Below are 12937 nucleotides of genomic sequence, written 5' to 3' on the forward strand. Positions count from 1 at the left end.
CACACACACACACACACAAACACACACAGATACAGTCTGCTTTATAAAGCCCTTTAACTTCATATTATATCCTGGCTTATCAGTGTCATTGAAATTCATAATTTGTGGTGACATGATAGCAAATCGTGGACCTTACTTATAACTTCATTGGGACCTTGGGTTGTTTCTAATTCTTTGCTATTATAAATGACAGACTAGTGTATGTTAACCTTATTGTAGCAGTTTATACTTTTAGCAGCTATGTGAGAGAACCCCACCCACCCCCCTACCCCACCACTGTGCACACAGGCCAATGCTAGATGTTAGATTTAAAAATCAACAAGTCGATAAGTGAAATCTAGTTGTTTTAGTTTTGAATTTTAATGAGGTGGAAAACTTTTCCCCCATGTTCCTGGCCATTCATATTTTTTGTGAATGTCTCTCTTCTTCACCCCTCCCCTTTTATCTCTGTTGAGCTATAGTGATGATCCGAAATAGCTCAGCTGTCAGAGTGGCACACAGGGCTATTAGAAGTTACAGTTGCAGAGAAAATGCCTGGATCACATAGCAGTTGGAGGGAGAAACTGTAGCACTGCTGGCCAGAGCTGTGCCTGCCGTCAACCAATAGCCCCAGGGTAGGAGGGGGAGATCACATTTGGTTCCTTCTGTGGAGGAGCAGCTTGGTGTGTGGAAAGATGTGGCTTTGGGGCCTTAACTGTAAGTCTCAGTTTACCCCTTGATACCCGTGAGAAACCGTGCGTTCACTCATCCTTGAAGCCACAGCCACCTGGGATGTTTGAAAAGTAAATGAGATTACACATAGCAGCATCAGATCATATACACAGTATGCAGTGAATACATGTTTGTTCCACTCCTCTTCTCCACTTCTGCTGTGCCTCTTAAACCACAGAACCCAGGCAGATGGGAGGATCAGAAGGGGGACTCAAGCCATTGACTCTTTTACAAATGTTAACTGGCTTTGGGAAACAATCCTTCTCTGATAGGCTTCTTCAAAGGCCTGCACAGGTATGTGGACCAAGGGAGGGTGGGCACCTGTAGAGTGATTATCTAGATTTTATTTAAAGCCTCAGCCAGAATCCTGAAGGAAAGAGCTTGAGGTCTGGAGTAAGGTCTGCATTGCAAAAGTGACTCAGACCCCGAGGGAATTACTTAAATTCTCTAGGTATCAGTTTTCTAAAATGGGAATGCAGATAGCATCTCAGAGTTGTCTCAGAGTTGTCACAGGGATAAAATGAGAAAATATATGTAAACTTATTAACATGGTACCTGACATTTGTGAAATGTGCAATAAATAAGAGAATAAGGAGAAACTAGTGGTTAGTTTAGCTAAAATGTCAAAATACTTTGACAGAGTTTTTCGACCAAAACATTGGAAGTCGCACTAAGATGGGGGAGAATCTTCTTTGCTCCATTCCATCTCCTTTTGAAGGCTCGTCCTTGTGACCATATTCATAGAAACCAGGAAAGAAAGAAGTCCAGATGGAAGGAGTCCTGCTCTCATGTTGGAACCGGTGGTGAGGGTCAGGAAAAGTTTCCACATTAATACATGGTTGGGAAGCAGGGTGTGTAATTCTGTCATCGTGTGTGTATGCGCAAATGGGCTGGTACTTTCGCAGACCGTCTGTAACCAGCTTTACTGTGTTTATTAACAAGGTGCCCTGGACCTCTTTCCCAAAATGTTCAAATGGATTTGCCTCGTCCTCATTAGCAACAACATGGTATTTATCTTAGAAGATGTACCATAATTTTAATTGGTCCTGAAAGGAAGTTCTAGTTTTAAATTAGTATTTATTTTTTAAACATTAGGTAATATATTTATATAATTCAAAATTTAAGAGTTCAAAGGGTATTGAGTGAAAAGCCCCTTGCTTGGTCTTGCATGCACCAATTCTCCCTACACACTACCTTTCAAGAAATAGTTTGTGAATATGTAAGCAGAGCCCCTTTTACACACGTGTGTGCATCTAAATATCTATGTCTATAGCTCTGCTCTTGCTTTAGCCACTTATATATGATGGATGATGTTCTGTATGTACCTACGTCAGAATATAAAGCGCATCCTCATTCTTTTGGTAACTCCAGAGCATTCTGTGGTATGGATGTATCGTAATTTATTTAACTATTTCTAGATAGACAATCTAGATTGTTTCTAATATTTTGTTATTACAATTTGCACTTCAGTGAATAACCATGCACATGACAGTTCACTCAGATGTAATAGAAGGATAAATTTCTAAGAGTGGGATTGTTGAGGCAGAGGGTGTGTGCCTTGGTAATTTGAGGGGTACAACTAAGTGACCTCTGTTGAGGTCATTTCATCTCCATTTGCAGGGTGAGTGCCTGTTTTCCTGCAGGCTTGCCAGTGGAACGTGGGTCAGACTGGGCCTTTGGCCAGTTTAATAGATGAAAAGTTAAGTTTTAATTTGCATCTCATGAGTGAGGTTGAACATCTTTTCAAATATTCAGGAGCCATTTATATTTCCTTATTTTCCTGTTGGAATGTTCACCTTTTTCTTGCTGGTTTGTAGCCCTTACATATTTGCATGTCAGAGAATTTAGCTTTGTTATCTATAAAGTGTTAGCGCCTGGAAAGAATGGAAGACAATGGCCCCCTTTTGGGTGGTGTGCTGTAACCTGCTGGGTGCCCTTGGGATTTTTACTGGAGTCAGTTTGAGGATGGGGTGGGGGTGGGGGTGGGTCCAAGGTACATACCTAGTTAAGCTCTTGCAAACATTGCCTTGAAGGGAAGATATCTGGTGAAGTGCCCAGCCCAGTGCTCGGCATGAATCTGTGCCCAGCAACATTAGCTTTCACCGTCACTGTGGCTGTGAGATGTGTGTGGGAGCAGGAGGAGCACAGACAATGTTCGCAGTACGAGCCAGTGATGGCACATCAACCCATCCAGCCCTTTGGGGTAGGGGCTGGCTTTAGAGAGAGGTGAGGTACCTTCTGCTCCTCTTGAAGGACAAGTCATGCTGGGGGGGCAGGTGGGAGACACCTGGAACCCTGAGGGATTCTCTGGCTGCTGTGGCCCCAGGAGCTTTCTGGAGAAGGCTGAAGAAATTCAGAGCTGCCCTGAGACCTGGGCTGGGCTGGGCTGGGGCAGTGCAAGGGAAGGAGGCTGTGCTTTGTAGGGTTGGCTGGGCTTTTGGCTGCAGTATTGGTTGCTTCTGATTGTTTTGCTTGCACATAGCCACTGGGTGTGTCAAAGGGAGCTGCTGTATTTGAAGAAGCAGTGGAAATAAGATTAGGGGCTTTGCTGCCTCTGCCAACTTTAGGGTCAGTAGCATTAAATTCGATCTACCAGCTAGATCTTTTAGGGTGTCATAACCTAAGATTGACAAGCTCTGGAGGTTTAGCATATGTTGTATTATACTCACTTTGATTTATTTTTCATGGCAGTTAATCTTGAAGTTTCAAATAATTTGAAGGTAGGTGGGAGATTTTTATGTTCATTAAAAGGAGGCATGGGTTAAAGGCTGTGAAACAGTAGTCTTGATATCATCTTTATTTAAAACATGTTTTAATTGTAGTATAGATACACATATCAGAGGAAATAATGGTGTGTGTAGGGGGGTAAGAATAAGGTGTGTTACCTCCATACCACATTGCTTGCGGGATCTTAGTTTCCCAACCAGGGATCGAACCCAAGGCCCAGGCAGTGAGACCGTCAAGTCTTAACCACTGCACCGCTAGGGAATTCCCACCTTTTTATTAAAAGAATAGAAAGCACTTAATTTGGGGACCTTTATTACTACTCTGAAAATGATTGTTTTAGTAGAAAATGGCTCACTTGACTACCAGACACATGACAGTCAGTGGTGGGTACATTTTACCAGATCTGCAATAGGTAATAAATTGAGCTCTGAACATTCTGATCAGAGGTGCTGGGTTTCCCTGGTACCTGCATCCTTTACCTGCTGTATGAGTAACACAGGCTCATCCAGCTGTCAGCTTAAATTGGCATTGCTGTCATAATGATGCTCAGTGTGGGACTCCTGGGCTATCACTCCTGTCACTCCTGCTTCCTATACAATTTGACCGTCTCAGGATTACTGTTCAGAAACAAATACTTTAACGTTATTGTCTTAGTGGAAATAAAACACATAAGCAAGAAAGACATATTTACTGAGCACTAGACACATACCCCCACCAAAGGCAGCATAGCCTTTTTTTGTTGGAGACAAAACCAACTGGAAAAATTTAGGCAGAGAGAACCTGCTTTCCTAAACTGATTGAGTGATTGTATAATATTAGCTTAGGCGAAAAAAATTTAAAGCCACAAGTTTGATTTCAAATAGTTCTGGGGGGAGAAAGGACATGGTTCCCGAAAAATGTTAAAATAATCTGCTGATATATATATATTTTAAAGAAAAACATGATCAGTTCCCTGAGATGAAAGATTTCCCTCTGTTATCTGTGATGCTATTAATAACACAAAAGAAAATCCATTTTTATTAAGTTTAAAAAGCTTTCTAAGACATGTTTTATTTCCCAGTTGAAATAATATTTAGAGGTTCAAAAATATGGAGCTTTCATAGTATCAGCAACATTTTAATCTTTTTCTCTTAAAAAAAAACAAAACAAAACTCTATGCCTTTCCTGAAGAACTGATCTGATTTTTTTTAATTAAATTTCATGTTTTTAAGAAAATGGACCATTAGAGTGGCTAATTTAATATGCCAAAGGGAAAATATTAGTGAAACAACTAGTGTTTTACTTTCAGTGATGTCTAGTCACTCCCTGCACATAGACACAGGAGACATAGCAGGTCAGTGGTCCCTTTCTTCTATAGCCTTGGCTTCCCCCTGGTGCTGAATTCCCCTTTCCCTTGAGTGAAAACCTGTTTCATCTCCCATTTGCTCCAGAATCTCCTACCTTCTAGGTTTGTTCCCATTCTCAGTTGGAGCGCTGATGGAGCAGGGGCCTGGGAAGAAGGGGCGTCTTCCTCTCTTAGGGATGAGAATGGCTTGGAGAGAGGCAGTGGCTCAGCTCTGGAGCATGAGACTTCCAGGATGGAAGGTGGGCTTCTGAGGTCCCCAGGGATCACTTTACCTATGGAAATATGTTAGAAATCGTAGGTCAATAATATTTACAGTTGAATAAACTTTGCACACTGGCCTGGGAACGTAAGCTTCTTTACGGGATGATTTCTGTGGATCAGACATATTTTGAATTGACTTACAAACTTCTGTTGTACCAGTTTGTCACTCTGTCTCCCTACACAAATCTCTTTGGGACCAGCACCTCCATCCACCGGCCACCTGGGTGAGTGAACTGGACAGCAGCCCAGATGCTTTACCCCTCTGCCCGCAAAATCCAGTCCAGGCCTGGGATGTTGCCCATTGTACTGTGGTGGTGTCTCGCCCTGCAGAGCTGCGGTGCTGCGGTGCTGTGGTGCTACGGCTCCTGTCTGGGCAGTCCCCAGGCAGTATTAAGGCCATATTCTAGCTCTCTCTTGAACCAGACTACCTTTCCCAGAGCACTGTTAAAACCTTGGCTCAGGCCACTGTCCCTTCTTGTCTGGCAGTTGCCTCATAAAGGGTCTGCCTGCCTCTGTTCCCCGTCATCATCCCCTTTACTTCACCCCACCCTTCCACTCTCCTGCTGCAGTCAGCATGTCATCCAAAGCCAGATGTGGCACACTGGATCATGGCACACCTGTCCTGGGCACCACGTCGTGACTCCCTGCTGCATCCTTTGTTCAGTCACAATTCTGTAACCTGACACCCGTTCCTGGGGCGTGTCAGGACTGCATCCTCATTGCCTGGGCAGAGTAGATTCTCAAACAGTGTTTGTTGAATGAATATGTGAGCCGTTTCCTAGTCTGGGGACCATCTCATTTTATAGTACCTATTTATTTAATTGTGTGTGTGCGAGACTGCAGTAAGTCAGGGGAGGAGTGAGAGTTGCCTACTCCTGCCAGAATCTACTCTTTGGTGACACATATACAGATTAAAAAAAAAAATATTGAGGTGAAATTCACACAACAAAATTAATAATTTAAAAGGGAACAATTCAGTGACATTTAACACAATCACAGTATTGTGCAACCATCACCTCTGCCTAGTTCCAAAACATTTTCATCACCCCAAAAGAAAACCCCATACCCATGAAGCAATTTTGCTCTCTGCGGCAACCATTGATGAATGTAGATGGTTAGTTTTAGCTGGGATAGGACTTTAAATCAGGCCTGGGTTTTTCGGATGACTAAGTAATTAAATGTTGTTTGAAGACGGTTCATCCTGAGTGTGTGTACCTCTTGGCTTCTAAGTGGGTTGAGTGCTGCTGTGATATGACTTGGAGCATGGTTGTAATAGTGAGTTAGAGTTTTATGTTGCGGACTTGAACTTGGCTAGGAGCATGTATCCTGCTGGCAGCTAGTTTTATAGGCAAACAAATGCCACAAACTTAGTCGGCTGTGTAAAAAGCTATAGCATGACTTAGAGAGAGTTTTAAAAGCAACTCTTTATTTGAAATAAAAATATTTTATCCTGTAAGAATTATGTACTAGTTAATTGAGATTTTTGGAATACTTTAAAACTAGCCTTAGACTTGGGTTATATAATCTATATGACCTTGAATAAGAAATTAAAATGTTCTCTGGCCTGATTTCCTCAAGTGCAAAAATAGGTGGATTGAAATCTCGCTGGACTGCCTTAGTTAGTCCAAGCCATGCTGCTTGAATCTTTAGTCTTTTTAATTTCTTCCCTGTTATAAAAATAAATTGTCCTCATTAGAGAAAATTATCAAAATATATAAAGGGAAAAAGAGGGTGAAAATGGCCCCACTGCTTAAAGGCAATCACTGTTACTGTTTTGGTATACTGGTGTACGTCTTTTTTTTTTTTTTTTTTTTAATATCAATCTATCTAACCTGCGCCAAGTCTTAGTTGTAGCACTCGGGATCTTAGTTGTGGCATGTGAACTCTTAGTTGTGACATGCATGCAGAATCTAGTTCCCTGACCAGGGATCGAACACGGACCCACTGCATTGGGAGCACGGAGTTTTACCCATTGGACCACCATGGAAGTCCCTGGTGTACATCTTTTTATTAGCCATTTAAAAAAGCAATATCAAGTAACACACGAATATACTGATTATAAAAGATCCAAATGCTAAAGAAGGGTTGGTAATGAAAAATGAAAGCTGCCCATCATTACTCCTTGCACCTAGGGCAACCTACATAGTAGTTTGTGACTTTTCTGGATCCTTAACCAAACATTTGGACAGATAGAGAGGATATTAAAATTTTATTTTATTTAGCATAATTGGGATAATTCTAGGCTTACTGTTTTGTGGCTTTTTTTAAAAAAACAGTATTTCTTGGACTTGTTTCCTTGTCAGTACATCAGTTTTATTCTTTTATTTTTTTGCGGTACACGGGCCTCTCACTGTTGTGGCCTCTCCCGTTGTGGAGCACAGGCTCCGGATGCGCAGGCTCAGCGGCCATGGCTCACGGGCCCAGCCGCTCCGCGGCATGTGGGATCTTCCCGGACCGGGGCACGAACCCGTGTCCCCTGCATCGGCAGGCGGACTCCCAACCACTGTGCCACCAGGGAAGTCCAGTTTTATTCTTTTAAAAAAACTTTTTTCATTAAATGAGTCAATCTACATAAAGTGCCCATTTTTAAAAAAATTTATTTATTTTTTTTGGCTGTGTTGGGTCTTCGTTGCTGCACGCAGGCTTTCTCTAGTTGAGGAGAGTGGGGGCTACTCTTCATTGTGGTGCCCGGGCTTCTCATTGCGGTGACTTCTCTCGTTGCAGAGCACGGGCTGTAGGCGCACGGGCTTCAGTAGTTGTGGCTCACGGGCTTAGTTGCTCCGCAACATGTGAGGGATTGAACCTGTGTCCCCTACATTGGCAGGAGGATTCTTAACCACTGCGCCAACAGGGAAGCCCAGTTTTATTCTTTTAAATGGCTGAATATTGGGAATTCCCTGGTGGTCCAGTGGTTAGGAGTCGGCACTTTCACTGCCGTGGGTCCAGATTTGATCCCTGGTCAGGGAACCTGCAAGCCATGTGGCAGGGCCAAAAAATTAAAAACTTAAAAAAAAAAAAGACTGAATATTATTCTTGAAACGGATATATGATAATTTAACAACGTCTGTCTTTTTGATAAACATTTAAGGTTTTCTAAGTGTTCAGCATTGTAAATAATGCTGCAGTCATCGACCTTGAACATAGATATTGCATAGATATTTCTGGAGGATAAGTTTCCGTGAGTGTAATTGCTGGCTCCAAGAAAATGCCTTTTTCGAATCCCAGTGCTAAGTTCCCCACCACAAAGGTCATTCCACCAAGAACATAATCTCCCTACACCCTGGTCAACACCAGATTCGTCTTTTAAAATTTCCCCCTAATTTATGTTAAAAAATGAAATTATATTTTGTCACTTCTATAATTTTACGTAAGGCTGAACAGCTTTTTTTGTGTCTCATTGGATATTTTAATTTTTTTTTTCCCTGTGGATCATAGACTCCTATCCTTTGGGTTATTTGTATTACGGATTTGCAGGTGTTCTTTTTGAATTACTAATACCAATCATTGTTACGTGTTGCACCGTGTTTTCTCTTACACCATCACTCATCTTTTACTTCTCCTTAGTGTATTTTATAACACCAGAATTTAAACTTTTTGTGTGGTTTTTCTTTTTTTTCCTCTGTATTTAAAAAATGTGTTGTTATTCATACATATAATTATATTCAGTATTATTTTTTTCAAGATAGATTCTTAAAAATGGAATCATTAGGCTAAAGACTAAAAATATTTTAAGGTTCTTGCAGTCAGCCAGGACCTAAGGAGACTATGCGTTATCTCACCAAGGGTAGACATGAAGACGGGTCGTGACCTGCTGGGTGCCCAGGTGTTTTCTTTTGATTCTTAGGATAATTTCTAGTCCATACCTTTAGGGCCCAGAAACTCAATTTTGCTGGCGTAGACAGCCCCTGCCCATCCACATCCCTCCAATGCCACAAAGTAAGGCACACACCAGTGGGCTAGTTTATTTAACTGCAGTGAGAAATATAAGTTAGTAAGTTAGGGTAACAGCAGTGCATGAATTGCTCTAACTGGCACATTTCTTCCCTGTAGGGACATAGAAGTAAGTTGTTATCAGGCGTTACCTGGGAAGGGATCTCAACCAAGGCAGCTCAGAATGCCTCTCACCCGCTCAGAAACTGCAGCTTTGTCCTCTTAGCCAAGCCTCCCTTGTCCCTGGAGGCTGTTGAGGGTCCTACTCCTTGTAGTTCCTTTGGGTGTTGCATTTCTGGTCTCCTTCAGCTGACCCCCATTCATGCAGCCTCACTCTGTAGGACACATGGTACGTTTCTCCATCAAAAACACGTGTGATCACTGGTGCAGCGCACTTGTCAGGAGTTTCATTTAAGAAAACTTAAAACTTGGCTAATCTGATAAGTGAAAATGCAGTTTTTTTCTTTGGGGCAAAATGTTTTATATAACAGAGTGTATAGGGTGAAAAAAGCCTCTAAATGAAGTGTTTCCCTTCAGGTGGTGATCAATGGAGGTGCCACGTCCAGCGGTGAACAGGACAATGAAGACACCGAGCTCATGGCAATATACACGACAGAAAATGGCATCGCAGAAAAGGTACTCCTTGAATCAGCCCCAGCCACTCACCCACCACTGCTGTCCCAGATCCCCTACAAGGAGGCAGATATCCATCTGGAGTTTTGTCTCTACCCTCCTGAGTGTGTGTGTGTGGGTTCTCTTTACAATGGAAATAGAAGGAGTGATGAGGAATAGAAGTTACTAATTTTTAATTGTTTTAATGGCAACATTAAAGTGAGAACCATGTAGAGGTCTTTATCTAGATATTTTTAAAACCTCAGCCAGGATGCCAGAGGGCAGTGCTAGGTCTGGGTGCTAATATGACTCAGACCCTGAGGGGGTCTAAAGCTTTCTGGGCCTTAGTTGCCTCATCTCTAAAATGGGTATAAAAATATTAGCATCTGTCTTAAAATTGTTGTGAGTATTAAATAAAATAATATGTATAAAGTTATTAGCATTGTGCCTGGTACATACCATGTGTACAGTAAATAGGACACACCAGTAGATGGGTTATGTAGACTGTGAAAGTGCCTTGGACAAAGATCTTTGAAAATCACACTGAAGTGGGAGAATCTTTTTTTCCACCTCATCCCCTCTGCTTGACAGGTCAGTCTGTGTGACCGTAGAATGTGTGACCATGTTCATAGAGGCCAGGAGAGAGCTGCCTGGAGAGGGTCCACATGCCTTGATTTCTTTTTCTCTTTGTATCTGCCACTGTGCCTAACACATATGAAAAGTATGATAACATGGCATTTCCAGACTGCATTGCAGCCCTAAGACTTCTCAATTTCATTTGAGTTTCACTTGACAGACTTTTAAAACAGATTTTATTTTTACTATCATCAACCAATATAATGATGCATTATATTCTAGAACCACTGTACTGCACTGTAAACAGTATATATACTGTGTATTCTAGTAACAGACCACTAGGAAGTTGATATATACAATTATAATACCCAGCTTGGGTATTAGTGCAGTAAGTTTACAGTGTAATCATGAAAATGATAAAGAACAAAAGAAATTATATTGAAATTCTTAAATAATCAAATTTTTGTGTCTGTGATTTCTTTCTTTTTCTCTTTCTCCCTTTTTCTTTTTCTTTCTTTTCCAGTTTGGGAGATGGAAATTTCATTTTTGGCTGTCTTGACCAATATGACTGTTATTTGGTCAAGCTGTTCTAAGTTTTGTGGAAGCTAGATTCATGCTGAGATGTTGAAATTCCTGCAGTGTTGGTTTCCAAGTTGCTCCTCAGAGCACAGATTGGAGCAGCCATGCTTGTGGCTGAGGTCTGCAGCAGAGACTCATTCCACAGGGCAGGATCTGGGAGGGGCCCACTGCCTGTCTGGCTTGGGTCTCAACATCCAAGAGGTACATCTTATAGCAAAGTGCTTCTGTTTTTACAGACTTGTTGGGCTGCATCCAATCCTCAGTTATTTGGGCCTTAATCAGAGAGTCACCAGAATTTCCAGGCTGTAGGCTATCATGAGTTTTGATGTTCATTATCCAGGAGTTGATGGCTGTCTTTTAATATACGATATTTGTTTTTCTCTTTCTGACTTACTTCACTCTGTATGACAGTCTCTAGGTTCATCCGTGTCTCTACAAATGACCCAATTTCATTCCTTTTTATGGCTGAGTAATATTCCTTTGTATATATGTAGTTTATACTGTGATGGCTTTTTTTTTTTAACATCTTTATTGGGGTATAATTGCTTTACAATCGTGTGTTAGTTTCTGCTTTATAACAAAGTGAATCAGTTATACATATACATATGTTCCCATATGTCTTCCCTCTTGCGTCTCCCTCCCTTCCACCCTCCACATCCCACCCCTCCAGGCTGTCACAAAGCACCGAGCCAATATCCCTGTGCCAAAAATGAATAATAGGGAGCATTAATTCTTCAGGTTTTTAAACATCTGTAGCTGTACCTTTTACTGATCTGGTGGCAGGAAAAATGTCTAGTACACTAAAGTTAGCACATTTCTGCTAGACATTTATTGTTTGTGTGAACATTTTTTTCATCATCTAAACTTTGATAGGTGTGTATTTCCTTGAATACTAGTGAAATAGAGTATCTTCCTATTTTACTGGTCTTTTTTTCCTTTTATTATGAAATGACAAAGATAGTGAGAGTTATCATGTGTTGAATAGTGCTAAGCATCCAGACCCTTGGCTGAATGCTTTAAGCAACCTGTCACATTTAGTCCTCATAGCACCTGTTAGAAAGGTGCTATCACTATCCCTGTTTTAAAGGTGAAGAAAATGAAATGTTTAGGTCCTTTGCTGCTTTAAATTTGTGTAAAGAAAACTTCATACCAGAGGATGCTGCCCTCTGGGATCTTGCTTTTCAGATGGCATTGAAAGGCTATCTGAACACCTGACTGTGAAATAAGAATGGACCATTCAAGAAGAGACAAGAGAACTGAGAGCAAGAGAGCCTGTCCTTTGTGTTCCCCATATTCACAGGTTTCTTAATTCATTGTAATGTATTCACTTATTTTATTAAAAACTTGACTTTTTTGATGTCCATTAAAACTCTTGAAGTTCTTATGATAAATGCTGGCTAATATGATATTAGCTATAAGATACTCATCTTGGAATTTGCTTAAAGGGATTTTTTTTCCTGAAAGGATGAGAAGGATAATGCCTCAAATCATCAATCACGAGTCCATAGGATGGACCTCAGTATCATTGAGACTCTTAGATTAGGGATGTTGAAGGACTTGAACTTCATAATGAGGGTATTTTATTTTAAGTGTTTTTTAGTTTTTACCTTTTTTGACTTATGATTCCTGCAGATTCTCTTTAAGTTACCTTTTATCCCGGTACTAGCTGGTCTTGAAAAACAAAGTTCTCTTGATCATACTTGTTTAACATAAACAGTTCAAAGTTGTATTAAACAGTTTAAAATGTGCTGCCTCCATTCTTGGTCTACCCCACATAATTGGCAGCAGGCAGTCTGGTGTGTATATTCCACATTCTTTTCCACTCATGCCCGCACACATATCCGAGAGTGTTGTACTAATGGTGTTTTATATCTTTTAGGGCTAGTTTCTCCATGTTGCTCTTTTTTAGAATTTTTCTAATCATATTTATGAGCTGTAGAATCAGCTTGTCTAATCACCCTCATCATCCCCCAATAACCCCAAAAATACTATTGGTATTTTTATTGGGATTGCATAGATTTAGTAATTCGCTTAGAGAAAATTGGCATCTATATGATGCTTAGTCTTCATGTTTAAGACTGTGATAAGTCTTTCTGTTTGTTCTGTTCTTCTTTTGTATCTTTTAGGAGGGGTTTTGAAGTTTTCTTCATTTATGTCTTTCATATTTCACAAGTTTATTGATAGGTAGTTTATCTT

The 12937-nt window shown here is 40.9% G+C and overlaps 1 protein-coding gene across 1 annotated transcript in view; it reads left to right on the forward strand.

Moving 5' to 3' along the window:
- Nucleotides 1-12937, forward strand: part of SLC23A2 (solute carrier family 23 member 2) — a 91633-nt gene that overhangs the window by 24205 nt on the left and 54491 nt on the right. The window contains exon 2 of the mRNA XM_024764252.1: nt 9512-9610. Coding sequence (XP_024620020.1) covers nt 9512-9610 — 99 coding nt within the window. The remainder of the gene's footprint in view (nt 1-9511; nt 9611-12937) is intronic.

The sequence above is a fragment of the Neophocaena asiaeorientalis genome, unplaced genomic scaffold, assembly GCF_003031525.2.
Source record: "Neophocaena asiaeorientalis asiaeorientalis breed wild unplaced genomic scaffold, Neophocaena_asiaeorientalis_V1.1 scaffold400, whole genome shotgun sequence".
Lineage (NCBI taxonomy): Eukaryota > Metazoa > Chordata > Mammalia > Artiodactyla > Phocoenidae > Neophocaena > Neophocaena asiaeorientalis.